This window comes from Nerophis lumbriciformis, linkage group LG21 (genome assembly GCF_033978685.3).
Source record: "Nerophis lumbriciformis linkage group LG21, RoL_Nlum_v2.1, whole genome shotgun sequence".
In the NCBI taxonomy this organism is placed as follows: Eukaryota; Metazoa; Chordata; class Actinopteri; order Syngnathiformes; family Syngnathidae; genus Nerophis; species Nerophis lumbriciformis.
In genome coordinates this window covers 24,469,899-24,492,817 of record NC_084568.2, presented here as the reverse complement: position 1 = coordinate 24,492,817, position 22,919 = coordinate 24,469,899, and the positions used below count along the sequence as shown (strand labels likewise).

The 22,919-nt window shown below is 38.5% G+C and overlaps 1 protein-coding gene and 1 long non-coding RNA gene across 2 annotated transcripts in view; one reads left to right on the top strand and one right to left on the bottom strand.

Annotated features, from left to right (window-relative positions):
* Nucleotides 1–1,836: 1,836 nt before the first annotated feature.
* The window catches only part of chrnb2 (cholinergic receptor, nicotinic, beta 2), a 105,108-nt gene continuing 84,025 nt past the window's right edge, over nt 1,837–22,919 (bottom strand). The window contains exons 5-6 of the mRNA XM_061982576.2: nt 13,156–14,284; nt 1,837–5,699 (exon numbers count right to left, since the gene is read on the bottom strand). Of these exons, the coding sequence (XP_061838560.1) occupies nt 5,550–5,699; nt 13,156–14,284 (1,279 nt within the window). The 3' untranslated portion in view covers nt 1,837–5,549. The remainder of the gene's footprint in view (nt 5,700–13,155; nt 14,285–22,919) is intronic.
* Nucleotides 8,363–21,606, top strand: LOC133620924 (uncharacterized). Its single transcript, XR_009817588.2, has 3 exons — nt 8,363–8,424; nt 19,641–19,696; nt 20,899–21,606. It is a non-coding gene; the product is annotated as an uncharacterized lncRNA (long non-coding RNA).

Sequence of the window (22,919 nt, the reverse complement as noted above, 5' to 3'; positions counted from 1 at the left end):
CATCAGATGTGAGGGATGACATCAGATGTGTAAGTGGGACAGTATTGACAGTCAAAGTTGCATCAGATGTGAGGGATGCCATCAGATGTGTAAGTGGGACAGTCAAAGTTGCATTAGTTGTGAGAAATAATATCAGATGTATAAGTGGGACAGTATTGACGGTTAAAGTTGCATCAGATGTGAGAGATGACATCCGATGTGTAGGTGGGACAGTATTGACAGTGAAAGTTGCATCAGATGTGAGGGATGACATCAGATGTGTAAGTGGGACAGTCAAAGTTGCATTAGATGTGAGAAATAATATCAGATGTATAAGTGGGACAGTATTGACGGTTAAAGTTGCATCAGATGTGAGAGATGACGTCAGATGTGTAAGTGGGACGGTATTGACAGTGAAAGTTGAATCAAATGTGAGGGATCACATCAGATGTATAAGTGGGACAGTATTGACAGTCAAAGTTGCATCAGATGTGAGAGATGACATCAAATGTGTAAGTGGGACAGTATTGACAGTCAACGTTGCATGAGATGTGTAAGTGGGACAGTATTGACAGTCAAAGTTGCATCCGATGTGAGAGATGACATCAGATGTGTAAGTGGGACAGTATTGACAGTCAACGTTGCATCAGATGTGTAAGTGGGACAGTATTGACATGCAAAGTTGCATCAGATGTGAGAGATGATATCAGATGTGTAAGTGGGACAGTATTGACAGTCAAAGTTGCACCAGATGTGTAAGTGGGACAGTATTGAAAGTCAAAGTTGCATCAGATGTGAGGGATCACATCAGATGTGTAATTGGGACAGTATTGACAGTCAAAGTTGCATCAGATGTGAGAGATGACATCAGATGTGTAAGTGGGACAGTATTGACAGTCAAAGTTGCATCCGATGTGAGAGATGACATCAGATGTGTAAGTTGACAGTCAAAGTTGCATCAGATGTGTAAGTGGGACAGTATTGACAGTGAAAGTTGTATCAGATGTGTAAGTGGGACCGTATTGACAGTCAAAGTTGCATCAGATGTGAGGGATGACATCAGATGTGTAAGCGGGACAGTATTGACAGTCAAAGTTGCATCCGATGTGAGAGATGACATCAGATGTGTAAGTTGACAGTCAAAGTTGCATCAGATGTGTAAGTGGGACAGTATTGACAGTGAAAGTTGTATCAGATGTGTAAGTGGAACCGTATTGACAGTCAAAGTTGCATCAGATGTGAAAGTGGGACAGTATTGACAGTCAAAGTTGCATCCGGTGTGAGATGACATCAAATGTGTAAGTAGGACAGTATTGACAGTCAAAGTTGCATCAGATGTGTAAGTGGGACAGTATTGACATGCAAAGTTGCATCAGAAGTGTAAGTGGGACAGTATTGACAGTCAAAGTTGCATCAGATGTGTAAGTGGGACAGTATTGACAGTCAAAGTTGCATCAGATGTGTAAGAGGGACAGTATTGACAGTCAAAGTTGCATTAGATGTGTGAGTGGGACAGTATTGACAGTCAAAGTTGAATCAGATGTGAGATATGACATCAAATGTGTAAGTGGGACAGTATTGACAGATAAAGTTGAATCAGATGTGAGAGATGACATCAAATGTGTAAGTGGGACAGTATTGACAGTCAAAGTTGAATCAGATGTGAGAGATGACATCAAATGTGTAAGTGGGACAGTATTGACAGTCAAAGTTGCGTCAGATGTGTGAGTTGGACAGTCAAGAGTTGCTAAGAATGAAAGGTTTCATAGAAGCTTCCATGAGAACTGCTTGGGGTCATTTTTGAAGAAGTGGAGTGGTGTGAGTTTGCATGCGTCCATGACACAAACACATCCCTGCTCAACCTACAACCTTTATTGGACTGCCACAGTTGGGGGGGAGGGAGGGGGTGTCATGTTTGCATCAGTGAGACGACAAAGACAGAGAGTGGACAGGTCAGAGGTCAAAGAGACACATTTTAGGGACCGACTGTAAATTGTCCGACTCTTCAGAGTTCCTGTGAGTGTAAAAATAAGCAACAGCGGACTTGTGCTCTTGCTGGAGGTCCGCATGATATCATTGATCACGGTGTATCATAACCATACAGTATGCATCCTCTTCCCTGCTGATGCTCGTGACTCATAGTCCACATCTCCTCGTCCTTTATTGAAAAATTCATTCAGCCGCGCTCCCTTCCCCCCCGACAGCGTGAGCCCGAAAAAAGCCTTTAGCTGGTCTGTGGCAGGGCGTGTGAGCAGTGTGGATCTCTAACAGAATGAAATGTTTCTTCCAGAGGAGAGGATATGAAAGATGATGGCAGGGAGCGTATGTTTCCGACTGTATATGCACAGGAAGGACAGAGAAGGGGGACAAAAAGCTGGGAGAGGAAAACAAGGAGACTGAGGCAACTCAAGGAAGGAAATAAGGAGGCGAGGAGTAAAGGAAATGAAAGGTAGGTGAGGAAACGAGACAACAGAGGAGAAAAATAGGCAAGGAAAGATAAGAAAGGAGGAAAACAGAAGGTAACGTATACAACACAGGTGTCCAAAGTGTTCCACTAATTTTTTCTTTGACAAAAAGGGTATACTACAAACAAAAACATGAAAAAAATATAAAAAATTATAATTTTTAACACTTTTATGAGTGGGCCGTTTTTTGGAATCACCAAGAATTTTAGTGGGACTTTTTTTTTGTAAATACTGACATTGATCAAAAAATATTTATTGACCTATTCAAAGCTACAAATACTTGACATAAAAAATTCCACTTAAAACATTGCATATTTTAAGTCTAAAATATGTTTTTTCTTTGACAAAAGGGCATACAACAAACAAAAACATTTAAAAAAATTATAAAAAATTATCATATTTAACACTTTTATGAGTGGGCCGTTTTTGTGGATCCCCGAGAATTCTAGTGGGACTTTTTTTTTGTAGATACTGTCATTGATTAAAAAAATAATAATAATGAATTAATAATAATAATCAATGTTGTTATAATTCATTGACCTATTCAAGGCTCCGATTACATGACATTAAATATTCCACTTGGAAATTATTTTTAGCGGGAAATATTGCATAGTTTGTGTTTTTGCCATAAAAAAAACAGGGTTTTGACAAAAAGGGCATACAACATTGCAAAACATACACCTGATCTAGAAATGTAAGCATTAAATCAATAAAAAGAAAATACATATATGAATTATTTTCAACACTAAGACTGAGACAAACTTTAATGATTCACAAGGGAAATTGTTAAGGGGGGCTCTAAAGCTTATAAAAAAATCTACATATTGGTTTTGAAAGTGAAAAATATCAAAATGGCCCCCGCATGCTTTGATTTGCATTGCACATTCATCTGTCTACCATGCTGGGCGCACCTCCAGGAGCTCCACGCCGGCTGCAGCAAGCAGCTGCATACAATCATCAGCAATCAACACACCTGTCACTGATGAGACGAGCTGCCTTCTTAAGCCACCGCAACCTGCTATTCTGGGCCAGAACGTAACGACCTGTCCTGTACAGTAAGCCGAACCTAGCAAGCTCTATGCACTCTTTCTCTCTCTGTGTTTCTCCCCTGTTGTGTTTATTTGTCTCGTGTCCCCCTTGTCGCCTTCCAGCAGCGTACCTCCGTTCCCGTGTCACGAGCTGTGCGTCTCGTCTCCCCGTATTCCCTCTGCTTCCCTGGCTGCCTCTTGGATCTCGACCTTCCGCCTGGACCCCTTCCCCTCGACCTCACGTCTGCTCACGGACCCCAGAGCCAGCCTTGCCCCTCTTGGACTTCTGCCTCTCGCACAACACTACGGGCAACACTCCTCATTTAATTCCTACACATAGTTGCACACCATACGCTTTTGGATTAGTCACACTCCATTCCCTTGTTTATTATTAGGGACCGCAATGTCCCTTTGGGACAGAGGACCCTATTGTATTTTGTGCGTTTTATTCTTCATTATTATACCGCCGCCTCTTTGAGCTGTAATTTGACCCTCTAAACATGCTTCAAAACTCACCATATTTGACACACACATCAGGACTGGCAAAAATTGCCATCTAATAAAAAAAACAAACCCCAAAACTCAAAATTGCGCTATAGCGCCCCCTAGGAAAAAACACAGACAAAACTGCTTATAACTTCCGGTAGGAATGTCGTAGAGACATGAAACAAAAACCTCTATGTAGGTCTAGATTTCATACATTGACATCCTTCAGCAAAAATTAACAGGAAGTTGGCAATTCCCCCTTCAAAACAAAAGTTTAGTAAAAACATTCACCTCTTTGAGCTGTAATTTGACCCCCTAACATGCTTCACAACTCACCAAACTGGACACACACATCAGGACTGGCAAAAATTGCGATCTAATAAAAAACCCAACCCCAAAACTCAAAATTGCGCTCTCGCGCCCCCTCGGAAGAAAACACAGACACAACTGCTCCTAGGAAGAAAACTCAGACAAAACTGCCTGTAACTTCCAGTAGGAATGCCTTAGAGACATGAAACCTCAATGTAGGTCTCACTTAGACCTACATTTAATACACTGACATCCTTCAGCAAAAACCAACAGGAAGTTTGCAATTCCCCCTTCAAAACAAAAGTTTTGTAAAAACCGGTCACCTTTTTTCAAACATCATCTCCTCTGAGCGCGTTTGTCGTGTCGGCTTCAAACTAGCACAGGAGAGAGATTGAACCCTTCTGATTAAAAGTTGACCAAAGAGTTTTAATTACTGCTCCGGTTTGGATTTTATGTGCCGTCAAAGTCGGTCCCGTCCATCGCTGCTTGCAGCTTTAATTATTATTTCCTATTTATATACATATGTAAATAAACACAGAGATAAAATGACGTCCCCTCCTTTCTGTGCCGTCTTCTTCCCCCGTACAACCGTAACACCCCCCTTAAAAAAATGCTTGGACACCCCTGGTTTGGAAGGAAAGGAGGAAAATATGTGTTGCAGGAAAAGGAAGACAAGAGAGAGACAAGGACAGGACAAGTGGAGGAGTTAGGAGACATGGCAAGGAAAGAAAGATGGCAACAGGAAGTTGACAGGAACAATGACAACTTAACTATATAACTTCTATATTATTTTTGAGCTTCTTCTTCGTGTGCATCATCATCATCATGAGGTGTAGTCCTGAGGTTGGAAGGTTTTCTTCTTTTTTTTTTTTACTTCCTGCTAACATTCTTGGACTCAACAACAATCTGTCGTGCTTTTATTCTGAAATATAGACAGAAGGTACCGCGTTTGCTGGTCACTTCATGGTGGATTCATTCACCAATTTCCAACTTTTCCCCCTAATCGGGGGGGGGGGGGGGGGGGTGGCAGGAGGGGGGGCTATGATGCAGGATGAGCGAGGGGGTAGGGGGGGAAAAGGTAAGAGTACCACCTTTTCTCTTAAGAGACAAAAACAAGTTTCTGGAAAGTTGCCGTTCACATCCTGTCTCTTTTTGAGCAAATAAAAGCCCCCTCTCGCACCTCTGACTCAAAGGGTGGAGGGGGCAGGTCGGGGCGCTGTCCCGTCAGCGTGCTCGCCATGTGTGTGCGTGTAGGTGTGTGTGTATGCGCGTGAGGCGCCGCTCATCCGGGCATGTGGATGCTCTTGGCTGTGTAATTCTGGAAGAGCGGCTGCATGAACATGCCCAAAGTGCCGGACACGCACACGAACACAAAGATCCACAGGAAGAGGCGGTCGATCACCATGGCGACGTACTTCCAGTCCTCGCTCACCTGTGTACAACGGAGTGGGAGACACAGATTAGCCACACTCTTTAGCAGCGATCCTCGCGGGCTAATGGAGGTGAAGGGGTTAATACGAGCTGGGACTGGCGCCTGGCGCTGATGAGGTCTCGGCACGAGTCAAGGATGAAGGCAAGGACGTGAGACTAGAGAGAGCGATGATGATGATGGTGATGGTGATGGTGCAAGGGGGAGGAGGAGTGGGAGGACGGGCGTTGCCATGGTAACGTCAGTGATGACTGCCCACGGAGGCGTGCATCACTTTCACATCGACCCAAGCAAATATAGGTGACATCATTGTTTAATTTGCATATTTGGCCATGGCGCATGTGCGTCCAATTTTTTAAAAGCTAAAAAAACCCAAACATACATATTAGGGGTGCTCGAAAAAATTGATTCACATCCAAATCGCAATTTTTATTTATTCCGATTCTAAATCAATTCTTAATTTTTGAGAATAAAACAAAATGTATTAAAAAGTTGTTTTTTGTGAAATTTTTCTAATCAATTAAAACATTAAACAACTATTATTAATATTAAAAGTTAAAGTACCAATGATTGTCACACACACACGAGGTGTGGCAAAATTATTCTCTGCATTTGACCCATCAGTCTTGATCACCCCCTGGGAGGTGAGGGGAGCAGTGAGCAGCAGCGGTGGCCGCGCCCGGGAATCAATTTTGGTGATTCAACCCCCAATTCCAATCCTTGATGCTGAGTGCCAAGCAGGGAGGTAATGGGTCCCATTTTTATAGTCTTTGGTATGACTCGGCCGGGGTTTGAACTCACGACCTACCGATTTCAGGGCGGACACTCTAACCACTAGGCCACTGAGTAGATTATTTGTTTGCTTTGTCATTTTTTCTATCGTAAGTATTGTAAAGCTGGGGTTGTGTTGGAGTTGCTCTATATTTTTAATGAGATTGATAAACATTCTGACCAGTGCTGTTTAGAATGCCCGAGGTGGAGCCTGAAGACTAGAGGAGACAGAGGTTTTGCAGTAGCACGCTCTAAGCTTTGGACGCGCTCCCTCGGAATCTCAGAGCGGCAACATCTCTCGGTACTTTTAAATCTTCTTTAAAAACTCACTTATTTGTGCTGGCGTTTAACACAAGCTGAGCCAGATTTATGTACAGACATTTTTATCTTTTTCTTTTTAGCCATTTTTAACTGTTATATATATATATAGAATGTTTTGTATTTATTGTGATTTTTATTATTTTTTAAATCTTCTACGCTTTTGTTATTTTGAACTTTGTTATGCATTTCAACTGTTTTGTACTTATTGTGATTTTTTTTTTTTAACTCCTCTACCCTTTATTTTATTTATTTTAATTTGACTATTTCTATGCATTTGAACTGTTTTATATAAAGAATGTTTTGTATTTATTGTGATTTTTATTATTTTTTATATTTTTTTATTTTCTACGTTTTTGGTTTTTGAACTTTTTTATGCATTTTAACTGTTTTATATCTAGAATGTTTTGTATTCATTGTGATTTTTATTTTTTTAATTGTTTTATCTTCTACGCTTTAGTTTTTTTTCCACTATTTCAATTCATTTTAACTGCACAGAATGTTTTGTATTCATTGTGATTTTTTTTTTTTTTTTTAAAGCGCTTTGAGTACCTTGAAGGTAGAAAAGCGCTATACAAAGTACAACCCATTTATCATTTATTTATTTAAATATTTTTTTAATCTTCTATGCTTTTGTTTTTTTGAACTTTTGTTTGCATTTTAACTGTTTTATATTTATAATGTTTTGTATTTAATGTGATTTTTATTATTTTTTTATATATTTTTAATCTTCTACGTTTTTGGTTTTTAAACTTTTTTATTCATTCTAACTGTTTTATATCTAGAATGTTTTGTATTTATTGTGATTTTTATTCTAAATTTTTTAATCTTCTACGCTTTAGTTTTTTTTCACTTTTTGTATGCATTTTAACTGCACATAATGTTTTGTATTCATTGTGATTTTAATTTTTAAATTTTTTTTAAATCTTCTATGCTTGTTTTTTAAACATTTGCATGCATTTTAACTGTTTTATATTTATAATGTTTTGTATTTATTGTGATTTTTATTATTTTTTACATTAAAAAAAATGTTTAGTTTTTTTGCACTTTTTATGCATTTTAACTGTTTTATATATATAGAATGTTCTGTACTTATTGAGATTTTGATTTTTGTTATAATTTAACTTTCGGTTTTAATGTGTACAGCACTTCGGGGGCAGTAGTCTGTTTTAGAATTGTGCTACATAACTAAATCTACTTTGACCTTGACCTGTGTGATTTTGTCAATACATATTGAAATATATTTTTTTTAAATATGTTTTCAGGCCTCTCTCTGTCTGGTGTGTCTTTCCCGATACGGGCCTCGATGAACTACACGGCATTTGAACTTGAACGGACCACGCTGTGTTAGTGATGTTTTTTTTTTTTAAGTATTGTATTTAAGAAGTATTGTATTTGTGTTACATCCTTGTAACTGTTTAGGGACTTATGTCTGCTTTTTCTCGGTGTATGGTATTTTACTTCCGGTCCTGTGCCTTTATTTTGTAGGTTTTTGTAGCAGCTTCCACACCTGCTGCTTGATTGGCAACTGGGACACACACCTGTACCCGGTTGCCAATCAGTCTCCTATTTCAGTCAGAACATTAGCTCGTGCTCCGCGTGCACATGTTCCTGACACAAAAGAAGTCCCACTGCTTTTGTGAGTGAGTTTTCTGTTATTTTCTACTCTCTGTGTAAGTGCGCCCTTTAAAAAAAAAAAAAAAAAAAAAAAAAAATATATATATATATATATATATATATATATATATATATATATATATATATATATATATAATTTTACTCACTGTCTGCCTCTTTGGGTCTTGCCACTAAGCTGCGTTCCAGCTTTGTGACAACTTGTAAGACTTCTCATTTGCTTTGTAAATTTCTTTAAGTATTGCAAAGCTGGGATTAGGTTGGGGTTGCTCCATTTTCTTTTCAATACAATGATAAACATTACGTGCATTTTGTAAATTACATTTTTTCAATATATTTAAAAAAATAAGTTTTTAAGGCCAATATTCGTCAATCAATCAATGTTTATTTATATAGCCCTAAATCACAAGTGTCTCAAAGGGCTGCGCAAGCCACAACAACATACTCTGCTCGGAGCCCACATTGCGCGTATAAGTTCAAGTTAAAGTACCAATGATTGTCACACACACACACTAGGTGTGGTGAAATTTGTCCTCTGCATTTGACCCATCCCCTTGTTCACCCCCTGGGATGTGAGGGGAGCAGTGGGCAGCAATGGTAGCCACGCCCGGGAATCATTTTTGGTGATTTAACCCCCAATTCCAACCCTTGATGCTGAGTGCCAAGCAGGGAGGAAATGGATCCCATGTTTATAGTCTTTGGTATGACTCGGCCGGGGTTTGAACTTAGAACCTACCTATCTCAGGGCGAACACTGTAACCCAGGGATCACCAACGCGGTGCCCGCGGGCACCAGGTTGCCCGTAAGGACCAGATGAGTAGCCCGCTGGCCTGTTCTAAAAATAGCTCAAATAGCAGCACTTACCAGTGAGCTGCCTCTATATTTTAAATGTTATTTATTTACTAGCAAGCTGGTCTCGCTTTGCTCGACATTTTTAATTCTAAGAGAGACAAAACTCAAATAGAATTTCAAAATCCAAGAAAATAATTTAAAGACTTGGTCTTCACTTGTTTAAATAAATTATTTTTTTTACTTTGCTTCTTATAACTTTCAGAAAGACAATTTTAGAGAAAAAATACAACCTTAAAAATGATTTTAGGATTGTTAAACACATATACCTTTTTATCTTTTTAAATTCCTTCCTCTTCTTTCCTGACAATTTAAATCAATGTTCAAGTAAATTTTTTTTTTTTATTGTGAAGAATAATACATTTTAATTTAATTCTTCATTTTAGCTTCTGTTTTTTCGACAAAGAATATTTGTGAAATATTTCTTCAAACTTATTATGATTAAAATTCCCCAAAAAATTACCCTGGCAAATCTAGAAAATCTGTAGGATCAAATTTAAATCTTATTTCAAAGCCTATTGAATTTCTTATAAAATTTTTGTTCCGGAAAATCTAGAAGAAATAATGATTTGTCTTTGTTAGAAATATAGCTTGGTCCAATTTTTTATATATTCTAACAAAGTCCAGATTGGATTTTAACCTATTTAAAACATGTCATCAAAATTCTAAAATTAATCTTAATCAGAAAAAAATACTATTAATTTTTTCAAAAAGATGCGAATTAGCTAGTTTTTCTCTTCTTTTTTTCGGTTGAATTTTGAATTTTAAAGAGTCGAAATTGAAGATAAACTATGTTTCAAAATTTAATTTTCATTTTTTTCGTGTTTTCTCCTCTTTTCTAAAAATGTTAGTGGCTAGCTAGTGAACATGGGATATTGTGATTTCACAAGACTGTCTTAGAAGTGATCATTTGAAAATGTTCAATTTGAAAAATGTGCACTTAGAGAAAATATAAAAATAAAGTGTTGCATATTGATATTTTTCTGTTTCTATATATATTTATTGTGAGAAATCATTAAGATGATCAGTGTTTCCACAAAGATAAATATCATTAATTATTAATAATAACATAGAGTTAAAGGTAAATTGAGCAAATAGGCTATTTCTGGCAATTTATTTAAGTGTGTATCAAACTGGTAGCCCTTCGTATTAACCAGTACCCAATAAGTAGCTCTTGGTTTCAAAAAGGTTGGTGACCCCTGCTCTAACCACTTGGCCACTGAGTTGGTCATAAATCATACATCAGCAGCCAGGAGGAGCTTTTGCAACCTGTAACCTGTTTTAAAAAGGTTTTAATATGATTTATATACCAAATAATACCTTACCAGAATCGTGTTAAATCGAAAATCCATTCTGAATCGAATCGTCACTCAATCGGAATCGAACGTGAGGTGCCCAAAGATTCCCACCTCAATTCAATCAACTTTAATCCCTCAAGTGACAATTAATTTCGGTTGATATAAATACAGTGCAATCTCGTTTTAAGAACCCTTCTATTTGCAAACTTTTCTATTTACAACATTTTAGATCGAGCCAAATATTCATCCGTGTGCGAACCATTTCTCTGTGTACAAACGCTTAATTCAGTCATTCATTGTGTGTCACGCCTGCAGGCAAAAAAGCAGGGCGCAGCATTTTTGGGGAGGTGGTCACTACTAGTCACTTCTCAGTGCGTCAGCAGGATTGCAATGGAACACGTTCAATTTCCGTTCTTATCCAGTTGGCACCGTGTGTAAATGTACGGTGCTGCCACCAACAGGACTGGAGCAGCATGTAACATAATATTAAAGTCCTGTTGAAAAATATTTTGTGTGAATCGTTTTTGAATATTTGCTCCAGTCCTTGTATTGGATCTGATTAGAACACAAGTGCTGGTGATTTGCAAGTACCGTCTTTTTTATTTATATATATATATATAAAAATACTTGAAAATATATACACCCCCCTCACTTGGGACTCCCAAGTGAGTATCCAATCACAGCGTAAGGCCTTACTGACAACAACTCGTGTTCTGATTGGCTATGGCAAATGTCTATCAACTGTATGTGCCCGTTCACTCGCAGTTGATTCTGAAGGCCCCAGGCAGATTTGGTACAGCATGGCAACATACGCTAGCTGAATTCTGATTGGATACAAACCAGTGACGTGCGGTGAGGTTGATGGCTGGTGAGGCACTGACTTCATCACAGTCAGATTTACAAACATATGAACCCTAAAGAGTATCTTATTCACCATTTGATTGGCAGCAGTTAACGGGTTATGTTTAAAAACTCATACCAGCATTCTTCCCTGCTTGGCACTCAGCATCAAGGGTTGGAATTGGGGGTTAAATCACCAAAAATGATTCCCAGGCGCGGCGCCGCTGCTGCCCACTGCTCCCCTCACCTCCCAGGGGGTAATCAAGGAGATGGGTCAAATGCAGAGGACAAATTTCATTACACCTAGTGTGTGTGTGACAATCATTGGTACTTTAACTTAACTTTAACTTTACACATACAAACTGTAGCACACAAAAAAGCACATTTAATAAAAAAAACTTTATTATGGTCTTACCTTTACTTAGAAATTAAGTCCATGCGCCGCAACTAAAGCCCTCACTTAAACTTTCCACGTGCAAGATTGAATCTGTTTAAAAAAGTGTAACCGAGGGTTTATAAATGTCGCCTATACTGTATGAAACTACAAAATAGCAAACACGGAGGCTCCAGTTTACACGAGGACCACTTTATTTACGTTCTTTCAGAAACCTCCGCAACGTGACATCACTTCCGCTCTAAGCGCCTTCAAAATAAGAGCTCAAGGCATATACTGTATAACAGCGCATAACAGGAACTTAACATCACAAAGAGGAAAGCCCATGAAAATAGGTTACAAAAGTTATTTAATAAGAAGCCAAAATGTGCAAAAACAATAATGTTCGTGTTGGAGGAGTTGTGAATTAGGTACACCTGCAGTCTGCAAGTGTATCTAATGTGTCCCTGCAGTCATTCACAACTCCTCCAACACCAACATTATTGTTTTTTGCACTTTTTGGCTTCTTATGAAATCATTTTTTAAAATAGATTCAATCTTGCACGTGGAAAGTTTAAGTGTGGGCTTTAGTTGATATAACAATTCTACGGCGGGGGTGCAGGAGGCGAGCCTCAGCCAGTGCGTCTTTTGCAGCCGTTTTATGATCGCTCAGCACAAGAAATACTTTACACACATACAGTTGTTGACAAAATACACTGTACATTATATACCTCAGCTAACTAAACTATGGAAATGTATAATATAGTTCATATAGCAATACAGTCTCACTGCACAGCAGGCCAGCAGTTAGCAGAGTCATTGCGCAATCCATGTTGCGGCACTGAGTGACGTGCCTCAACTGGCTGCTGTTCACCGCACTCTCTTCTCAGTATTTGAACGGCAAATGTGAAAATTCAGCGATTTTGAATAAAAATAATCTAAAACTGGTGAAGTTAAATGGAAAATAACTTTATAGTATAATCACTGGATACATATAACAATTTAATTTTTTTTTTTTTTTACATTTTTATTCTTTCCATGATGCAGGTGAGGCAGGGCCTCACCTGCCTCTAGTGACTGCACGTCACTGATACAAACTCTAACTTAAAAACAACAGCGCTGGAACAAGCATGAAGAGAATATGAATACTTTTAGATATTTAGGGAAAGTAAGTTAAAAATGACTTTTATCTTTAATTATGATCTTGCTGGCCCTGACTGTCCACCACTGATAAAATTTAATTGCTCTGAGGTCGGTAAGCGCAACCAGAATTAATTCGTACAATATCAGGCGCACTGTCGATTTTTGAGAAAATAAAAAGATTTCAAGTGTGCCTTATAGTCTCTAAATAGACGTACAGAAATCCGATACTCACACTCTGGTCATCGTCTTCACCCTTCATGTGGTTGGCGATGAAGCGCACTCCTTCTACCGCCTCATCGAAGCCGGGACAGGCTTGAGCCAGGATAGCCTGCGTGAGAGCCTGACCCCCTGCTGCTTGCTTCCCTCTCAGGGGGTTCCCAGAGCCCCCCTCCCGACTCTCTCTCACCCTGTTCAGACCGTCCAGGGACCCCCCCTTCGCACCCAGGTCTCCTCCGAACTGTTTGACAGACGCTCTGTTCACATAGCAGGTACAAGGGTCACTGTCCTCCTTGTTGAACACTGCCGCCGATGAGGCTCCGCCCCCCGCGCTGTTGCTACCCCCCAACCCGAGCCCCACCATGAGGGCCCCCGCCTCTCCCCCGCGCCCGCCCTCCTTCTGCTCCTGGGCTCTCCGCCGTTGGCGCAGCCGCTGTCGCTCGCAGCTGTTCCTCGGCTGGCGCATGAAGAGCAAGGCGGGCAGCTTGTTGAGGAAGACCACCTTGACCCACGGCGGCATGGTGTGCGTGGTGGGTGAGCGGTGGTGCACGTTGAGCACGCACACGCTGGTGACGATGGAGAAGGTGACCAGGACCATGGTGAACATCAGGTACTTCCCCACCAGGGGGACATCCAGGGAGGTGGGTGGGACGATTTTGGAGATAAGCAGCAGGAAGACGGTGAGCGCCAGAAGCACGGAGATGCAAAGCGTCATCTTCTCGCCGCAGTCCGATGGCAGGTAGAAGACCAGGATGGCCAAGGAGGTGATGAGCACGCAGGGGATGATGAGGTTGATGGTGTAAAAAAGGGGCTTGCGGCGTATGATGAAGTCGTACGTGATGTCCACGTAGGCGGGGTCCGCCGGGTTCTCGTTCCGCCGCCCCGGCAGGGCGATGATGTCCCACTCGCCGCTGGGCGTGAAGTCGTCCATGCTGGCGACGTCGGCGCGGAGAACCAGGTCGATCTCGGTGCGGTCGTAGGTCCACGAGCGGAAGCGCAGGGTGCAGTTCTGCTGGTCAAAGGGGAAATGCTTGACCTCGATCTTGCAGGCCGACTTGTAGATGGCCGGTGGCAACCAGAAGATGCTGCCGTCGTACGACACCACCGCGTTGGAGTAGAACGACACCTCGTACACGCCGTCGGCGCTGAAATAGGAGGAGGAAAAAGGGGAAGTTTCTTATTCCCCTGAAACATTTATATTGTAAACAGAAATGATGACAGCAGGCTGTGTTTCTCCCTCTGAGAATAGACAACAGTGGAACATGACAAATATGATTATGCAAAACCAGTTCACTCAACTATATTTTACAGACTGCCAAATATAGCAACAAGCGTCCACACGCACACGTGCACACAAACGCAGTAAGAAAAAACATTGCAGCCTCCCACACACTCACTACACCACTTCATTAGGCACACCTGCACAGTCCCAATACACTGAGTTAAAACCTTCCCTCAGGGTAATAATACACTAGACCAGTGGTTCTTAACCTGGGTTCGATCAAACCCTAGGGGTTCGGTGAATCGGCCTCAGGGGTTCGCCGGAGATCAAAACACACCCGACTCATCGTGTAAATACAAACTTCTCCCTATCGGCGTGTTACGGATACGGCAACAGCTGATTGATTTGCAGGTGTGTAATTTGTTGTGAGTTTATGCACTGTGTTGGTTTTGTTCTTTGAACAAGGTGATGTTCATGCACGGTTCATTTTATGCACCAGTAAAAAAAACATGGTACCACTTTAGTATGGGGAACATATTCACCATTAATTAGTAGCTTATTTACATGCAAATTAGTAACCTATTGTCTCTTAACTAGTCATTGTTAAGTACTTATTAATGCCTTATTCAGCATGGCTTTATTATAACCCTAACCAAATAACTCTAAATTAAGTCTTTATTACTTAGAATATGTTCCCCTCGTGTCCAAATAACTCTAAATTAAGTATTTGTTACTTAGAACATGTTACCCATACTAAAGTGTTACCAAAAACATATAACTTTGTCTTGAATTTGAAAAAAAAAACGTTTTATTTTTCACTAAAGAAGGGTTCGGTGAATGCGCACATGAAACTGGTGGGGTTCGGTACCTCCAACAAGGTTAAGAACCACTGCACTAGACTGACCATACGTCCTCTTTTCCCCGGACATGTCCTCTTTTGCTGTCCAGGCGGAGTTTCTTAAATGCCTCAAATGTCCGGCATTTTGAGTTAGGGTTGCGTGTATTTTCAATGTACGTTCAGGGTTAAGAAGGGGTTGAAAACAAAACAAATTGTGAAGGTGTGCGCACGCAGCAGCATTCGTGAGGGAGGGGCAGAGACAGAGAGAGCGAGAGAGTTATGATAAACGCTAGGGCTGTGAATCTTTGGGTGTCCCACGATTCGATTCAATATCGATTATTGGGGTCACGATTCGATTCAAAATCGATTTTTTTTTTTCCAATTCAACACGATTCTCGATTCAAAATCGATTTTTTTTTTTTTTTTTTTTTCAATTCAACACGATTCTCGATTCAAAAACGTTTTTTCCCCGATTCAAAACTATTCTCTATTCATTCAATACATAGGATTTCCGCAGGATCTACCCCAGTCTGCTGACATGCAAGCAGAGTAGTAGATTTTTGTAAAACACTTTTATAATTGTAAAGGACAATGTTTTATCAACTGATTGCAATAATGTAAATTTGTTTTAACTATTAAATGAACCAAAAATATGACTTATTTTACCTTTGTGAAAATATTGGACACAGTGTGTTGTCAAGCTTATGAGATGCGATGCAAGTGTAAGCCACTGTGACACTATTATTATTATTTTTTTTTTAATTTTATTTTTTTTTTTTTTTTATAAATGTCTAATGATAATGTCAATGAGGGATTTTTAGTCACTGCTATGTTGAAATTGTAACTAATATTGATACTGTTGTTGATAATAATTTTTGTTTAACTACTTTTGGTTTGTTCTGCGATGAGGTGGCGACTTGTCCAGGGTCAGTGACGTGCGGTGAGGTTGATGGCTGGTGAGGCACTGACTTCATCACAGTCAGATTTACAAACATATGAACCTTAAAGAGTATCTTATTCACCATTTGATTGGCAGCAGTTAACGGGTTATGTTTAAAAGCTCATACCAGCATTCTTCCCTGCTTGGCACTCAGCATCAAGGGTTGGAATTGGGGGTTAAATCACCAAAAATGATTCCCAGGCGCGGCGCCGCTGCTGCCCACTGCTCCCCTCACCTCCCAGGGGGTGATCAAGGGGATGGGTCAAATGCAGAGGACACATTTCATTACACCTAGTGTGTGTGTGACAATCATTGGTACTTTAACTTAACTTTAACTTTACACATACAAACTGTAGCACACAAAAAAGCACATTTAATAAAAAAAAAACCTTATTATGGTCTTACCTTTACTTAGAAATTAAGTCCATGCGCCGCAACTAAAGCCCTCACTTAAACTTTCCACGTGCAAGATTGAATCTATTTAAAAAAGTGTAACCGAGGGTTTATAAATGTCGCCTATACTGTATGAAACTACAAAATAACAAACACGGAGGCTCCAGTTTACACGAGGACCACTTTATTTACCTTCTTTCAAAAACCTCCGCAACGTGACATCACTTCCGCTCTTAGCGCCTTCAAAATAAGAGCTCAAGGCATATACTGTATAACAGCGCATAACAGGAACTTAACATCACAAAGAGGAAAGCCCATGAAAATAGGTTACAAAAGTTATTTAATAAGAAGCCAAAAAGTGCAAAATGATAAATGGGTTGTACTTGTATAGCGCTTTTCTACCTTCAAGGTACTCAAAGCGCTTTGACACTACTTCCACATTTACCCATTCACACACACATCCACACACTGATGGAGGGAGCTGCCATGCAAGGCGCTAACCAGCACCCATCAGGAGCAAGGGTGAAGTGTCTTGCTCAGGACACAACGGACATGACGAGGTTGGTACTAGGTGGGGATTGAACCAGGGACCCTCCGGTCGCGCACGGCCATTCTCCCACTGCGCCACGCAGTTGGAGTTGTGAATTAGCAGGTGCATCTAATGTTGTGTCCCTGCAGTCATTCACAACTCCTCCAACACCAACATTATTGTTTTTGCACTTTTTGGCTTCTTATGAAATAATTTTTTTAATTTAGATTCAATCTTGCACGTGGAAAGTTTAAGTGTGGGCTTTAGTTGATATAACAATTCTACGGCGGGGGTGCAGGAGGCGAGCCTCAGCCAGTGCGTCTTTTGCAGCCGTTTTAAGATCGCTCAGCACAAGAAATACTTTACACACATACAGTTGTTGACAAAATGCACTGTACATTATATACCTCAGCTAACTAAACTATGGAAATGTATAATATAGTTCATATAGCAATACAGTCTCACTGCACAGCAGGCCAGCAGTTAGCCGAGTCATTGCGCAATCCATGTTGCGGCACTGAGTGACGTGCCTCAACTGGCTGCTGTTCACCGCACCGTCTCTTCTCAGTATTTGAACGGCAAATGTGAAAATTCAGCGATTTTGAATAAAAATAATCTAAAACTGGTGAAGTTAAATGGAAACTAACTTTATAGTATAATCACTGGATACATATAACAATTTAATTTAATTTTTTCTCTTTTTACATTTTTTTTCTTTCCATGATGCAGGTGAGGCAGGGCCTCACCTGCCTCTAGTGACTGCACGTCACTGATGTACCCCGCCTTCCGCCCGATTGTAGCTGAGATAGGCTCTAGCGCCCCCCGCGACCCCAAAAGGGAATAAGCGGTAGAAAATGGATGAATGGATACTTTTGGTTTGTTCTGTGTCCTGTTTGTGTCTCCTCTCAATTGCTCTGTTTATTGCAGTTCTGAGTGTTGCTGGGTCGGGTTTGGTTTTGGAATTGGATTGCATTGTTATGGTATTGCTGTGTATTGTTTTGTTGGATTGATTCATTTAAAAAATAAATAAATAAATAAATACTTTTTTTTTAAATGCGACTCGATTCTGAATCGCACAACGTGAGAATCGCGATTTTTTTTTTTTTTCCTACGCCCCTAATAAACACGCATGCGTCGCCAGGCTCTGCTTTTTATCGATAGATTTATCAGATTTCATTTTTTATATTATCTATAGCAGGGGTGTCAAAAGTGTGCCCCGGAGGCCATTTGCGGCCCACAGCTAATGTTTTAAAGGCCCACGGCACATTCTAAAAATACTATTAAAATAAACAAAAACATATAACAAAAGTGAAATAAAAAAGCTTAAAGGTGAAATGTAATGTAGAAAAAGTTGCAATGTTGACTAATAAAACAAAGCTGTTTTTTTTTTTCTTTCAAATTGTCATTGCTCAAAATATAATATTGAATCAAAATCAATATTATTATGAATTATTGACCTATCCAAGGTTCCGATTATTTCACATCAAATATTCCACTTTGAAAACTATTTTAGGTGGAAGATTTTGCATATTTTGTGTGTTTGCCATTAAAAACATAGTTTTGTTTGACAAAAAAGGGCGGACAACAAACAAACCAAAAAACAACATAAAAAAACTAAAACATTTTGAAATGAGGGATAGATCTGAAGTTGATGTAGACGCCAGAGATTTAAGCGTTAAATATGAAATGTATGTATGCCCAGGCACACCATTATCATCATTTCATGACCCAAGCAAAACACTTTTTACACTTTTATACTGAAATAAATACACCTACAACTTATTAAATAAAAACATAGAAAAAACTACCAGCAGCGGTAAAGTTTAGATCCATGAAGGAAAGAAGAAAGTGAATGAATGTTTATAACTGAATACATTTACATATGTATACAAATTTGTTTTCTTTTTGTATTATTTTTTTAATGAATTAGTTAACGTTTATGACAACCTTTTTCCAAAACACAATATAGAATGTGAGATAACAGGATAATGCAAACATTTATAATTTTTTTTCAAAACGCTAAAAAAAGTGTGACCCCATTTTGAAAATTCCTAGCGCCAACACTGCTGTCAACCGAGGAGAAAAATGCTTTATTTAAATAAATATATTATTTATAAAGAAAGTTCGAGTATCATTGGCAAATTTTCACCTAGTCCCGGCCTTGGCACGCATGTGTCCTCTTTTTGGGATTCCAGAATATTTTCAGCCTATAATACACACATCATCTGAGAGATATTTTTAAACAAATGTGTTTATTTTTGTGGTTTACAGTGTTTCTGATATTTAGAAAATGTTGACCGTTTCATGGAGCTATAAATAAGGCAAATCAAAAATATAAAACAGCAACAAGGATGCATTGATTGTGTTTTAGACAGGCATAGCTACAGCTAGCTATGAGGGTCCTGAAGCCAGAAAGTAATGTGGCCTTAAAACATGTTAAAAAGGCTGCATTTAGCAACCTTCCATTACAAAGCTAAGGTGAGTTATCAGTAATATTATCTGCATTTCTTCATGCACACTAACAAGACTGTCGTGATGCTTTAAAAAAGTGTAAAGTTGACTGCATTTTTCTTTCTCAGAAATTGGCTTGTCTCTACCGCCACCTACAGCCTGGTGCCCAAATGTCAAAAATAAGGTAAGGTTTTAAATTTTTTTTTACTAATTAGTTTTAATTATATACTGTAAAAAATGTTCAAAAATATAACCTACAAATTAGACACTTTTAGATGTTAAATTCATCAACAGAATTCACCACAGTAAATCACGATGGAAAACTTGCCCAGGCAACCACTAGGCTAATCTAGCTAGGCTAGTATGTTCCATCTATCCATCCATTTATTACCGCTTGGTCATTACGAAAACCATAGACCTCTTATAAGTGTACGCAGTATCGAGCGCTACTGCCTATTGGCGCTGACGAGACGCAAGGCCGCCATCTTGGAGTGGTGATCTGCTCCACTCAGTGCAGTTCATTTGGCAGGAGCAATGAACTGTCAGCGCATTTAATTCATTTTACCTCACTGAATACCACTGATTTTCACGCGATTTTTTTGTCATACGTGTAGCTATGATAAAGGACACATGTTTTGGCGTATTTTATTATTCATAGTTTGCTTAACAGTAATATAATATTCTTATATGCTATAAGTGACCAGACGTCCGAGATCAAAACTGGGAATATAATCCCAGAGAAGGGGGGAAAAAAACGGTCAGATATTTTTAAATTCAAGAAACAATATGATTAGGTTATATATACATGCATATATCCTACATAAACAATGTATGAATACATTAGATATCTATATATTTTAGGGACCTATAGACTGTATCTCTGTTGCTGCAGCAGCAGAGAGTTTATTCTTTCTTGACACTTTGTATTACAATCTTCCCTTAAATGATAATGTTTACAGTGATTGTTTTATATGTGTTTTTTATGTATGTCGCTTTGGATAAAAGCGTCTGCCAAATACTTAAACATAAACATATACAAACACCTGAAAGTCTTCATATCAGATAAAACCACCAATCTGTTTCACTGGATTCAGAATAAAACCAAATTCTGTCTTAATTCTGTGTTGGCTCTTACAATCTTTATCTTCATCATTGATTTAAACTTTATGTTATTCAAGTATGACATTTTTAAATTTAATTAATTTCATTGACAAGCAATTCTATTATGGTCATACTTTTGTTTGCTAGCGGCTACAATTTCAGTACTATTGAAGCTCTTTGTTCCTTAACTCTGTGGTAATATTCTTTTCACAAAATACAACCAATAGTACGTTAATGTTAAATCTTTCTTGTGAGAAGTAATCCCCCGATTCTATTTTTCAACAGTCCGCTCATTTGAGCAGGAAAACGCTGAACACCATCTTTGTTTTCTACCTGTCAACTGTCAGTTCAGGCTGCTCGCCGACTCCTCATCACCACTTCAAGATGGCGGCGGAATTTCTCGCGTCACAGCAGCCAATCCTGCGTCTACTTCTAAGATGTCTATGACGAAAAGGGTTCAATTTAACTATACACATTTAAGTGGTACGAATAAGATGTTCAAATTCAGTGCTAATACGGAAAGTTAAATTACCAATATTTTAAATATGATTATAGTGAAAACTCACAGTAAACTACTGTTGCTACAATTACTTGAAATGCATGTAGAGCCATCTAGCGATCTGGATTATATCACAACGATTAGGGATTATGTACTCAAGTCTTTGAGGCTAAAGTATGGTGGTTAATTTGTGTCATTACTACGCAAGCTTTTATTTTTTCCTTTTTTTTTTGTTTGAATTTTGTGACCTAAAATTTTTTTGACATGAAAATACGTTGACAACTTCATTGAATAGACATTTGTGAAGAAAATTTGTGTTAAAAATCAGTTAGATGAAATTCAGTGTGTAAAGAAATTAGTGTAAAAAAAGCAGTGTATACAAATTCAGTGTACAAAAAAAATTCAGTGCAAAATAATGTAAAAAAAATAAAAAACAATATTAAAATTCTATGTAAAAAATAAAAAAAAATAATAAAAAATCAGTGCAGAAAAATTCAGAGCAAAAACATTTGTTGCTTCAAAAATGAGGACCCATTTCTGGTAAATTAAGACCAAAGCACCGTATTGGCTGGTTCTGAGATAGGATTGATTGCTTCAGTCTAAATAAAATTTCAATACAATCATTTTTTTCTTACACTGAATTTTTACACAACACATTTTGAAACAATTCATTTTAACAAACTGAACTTTTAAATACATGTTTTGTTCACATATTTATATTAATCGAAAGTGTCAGTATAATTAGATTTTTAAACGCAAACAAATGAATTAATTCAGTGTCGAAAAAAGCTTTTGTATTTAAGACACAAACTGACCTCCATACAAATATTTATTGTAAATAAAGTAATATGTGTTGTGTCAACTTTCAATAACCAATAAATGTGGTTAATCAAGTACAACTACGTGGCTCATTTATTTGAATATATGGAACAAATACACTGTAAACCGAGAGATAATTCTTCTATTAATTCTGTGTAACCTGATAGTAGCCTATACTGTACCCTAACTGCTTCCCAGAGTAAATGTAAAAGTTCTTCTAAGCTTCTTATTGATTATGAATGCATTTGCAGTAGTGGATTTGAAGTCACTTGGGGGCAGCAGAAACATAACTTATTAAGTACACAAGTATTAATACAACAATAGCATACTTAATAGAATACAATCATGTTCGACATTTTTGGCAGTTTAAACTCAAACAAGGATTTAGATTTTGATTGATGGAGACTCAATAAATTTATGTATCCCCTTATTTTGGGCAAAATCAGCATCATTCAGCCTATTTGCACATGTCCATGTTTGTGAACAAATGAAATTGTCAATTGAAAAAGTAAAACATGAATAAACAAACGGTTTAAAGTGAACGTTATTAGCATTGTGTGCAGGTAAGCCATGATGTGTAATAGTAGGCATAAATACTGTACTGTTGTAAGATTGTCTATACAAGAATCTCCATAAAGTGCATAATGTTCATCCTGTGTACTGATGTTTATGAAAGTAGATTTCAATTAAGGGGTTTAATAATTCAAATTTAATTGATTTGCTAACTGGCTCATATGTTTCAATTAGCAGGTACTTTAAAACCCTAATGGGCCTAGCCTAAAGTTTTGCAAATGGTAAATTGATCAACATGTTGGAGGAAAATACTGTATGTGTTATTTGTTCTGCACCAAAAGGAAAGGTGCAGAGCAAAGAAAAATCTGATTATATAAGGATGTGAAATATATGAAATAGATATACAGGCAGACCTAAAGGGGATCTGCACTTTTTTGAAAGTTTTGCCTATTTTCCACAATCATGAGAACCAAGA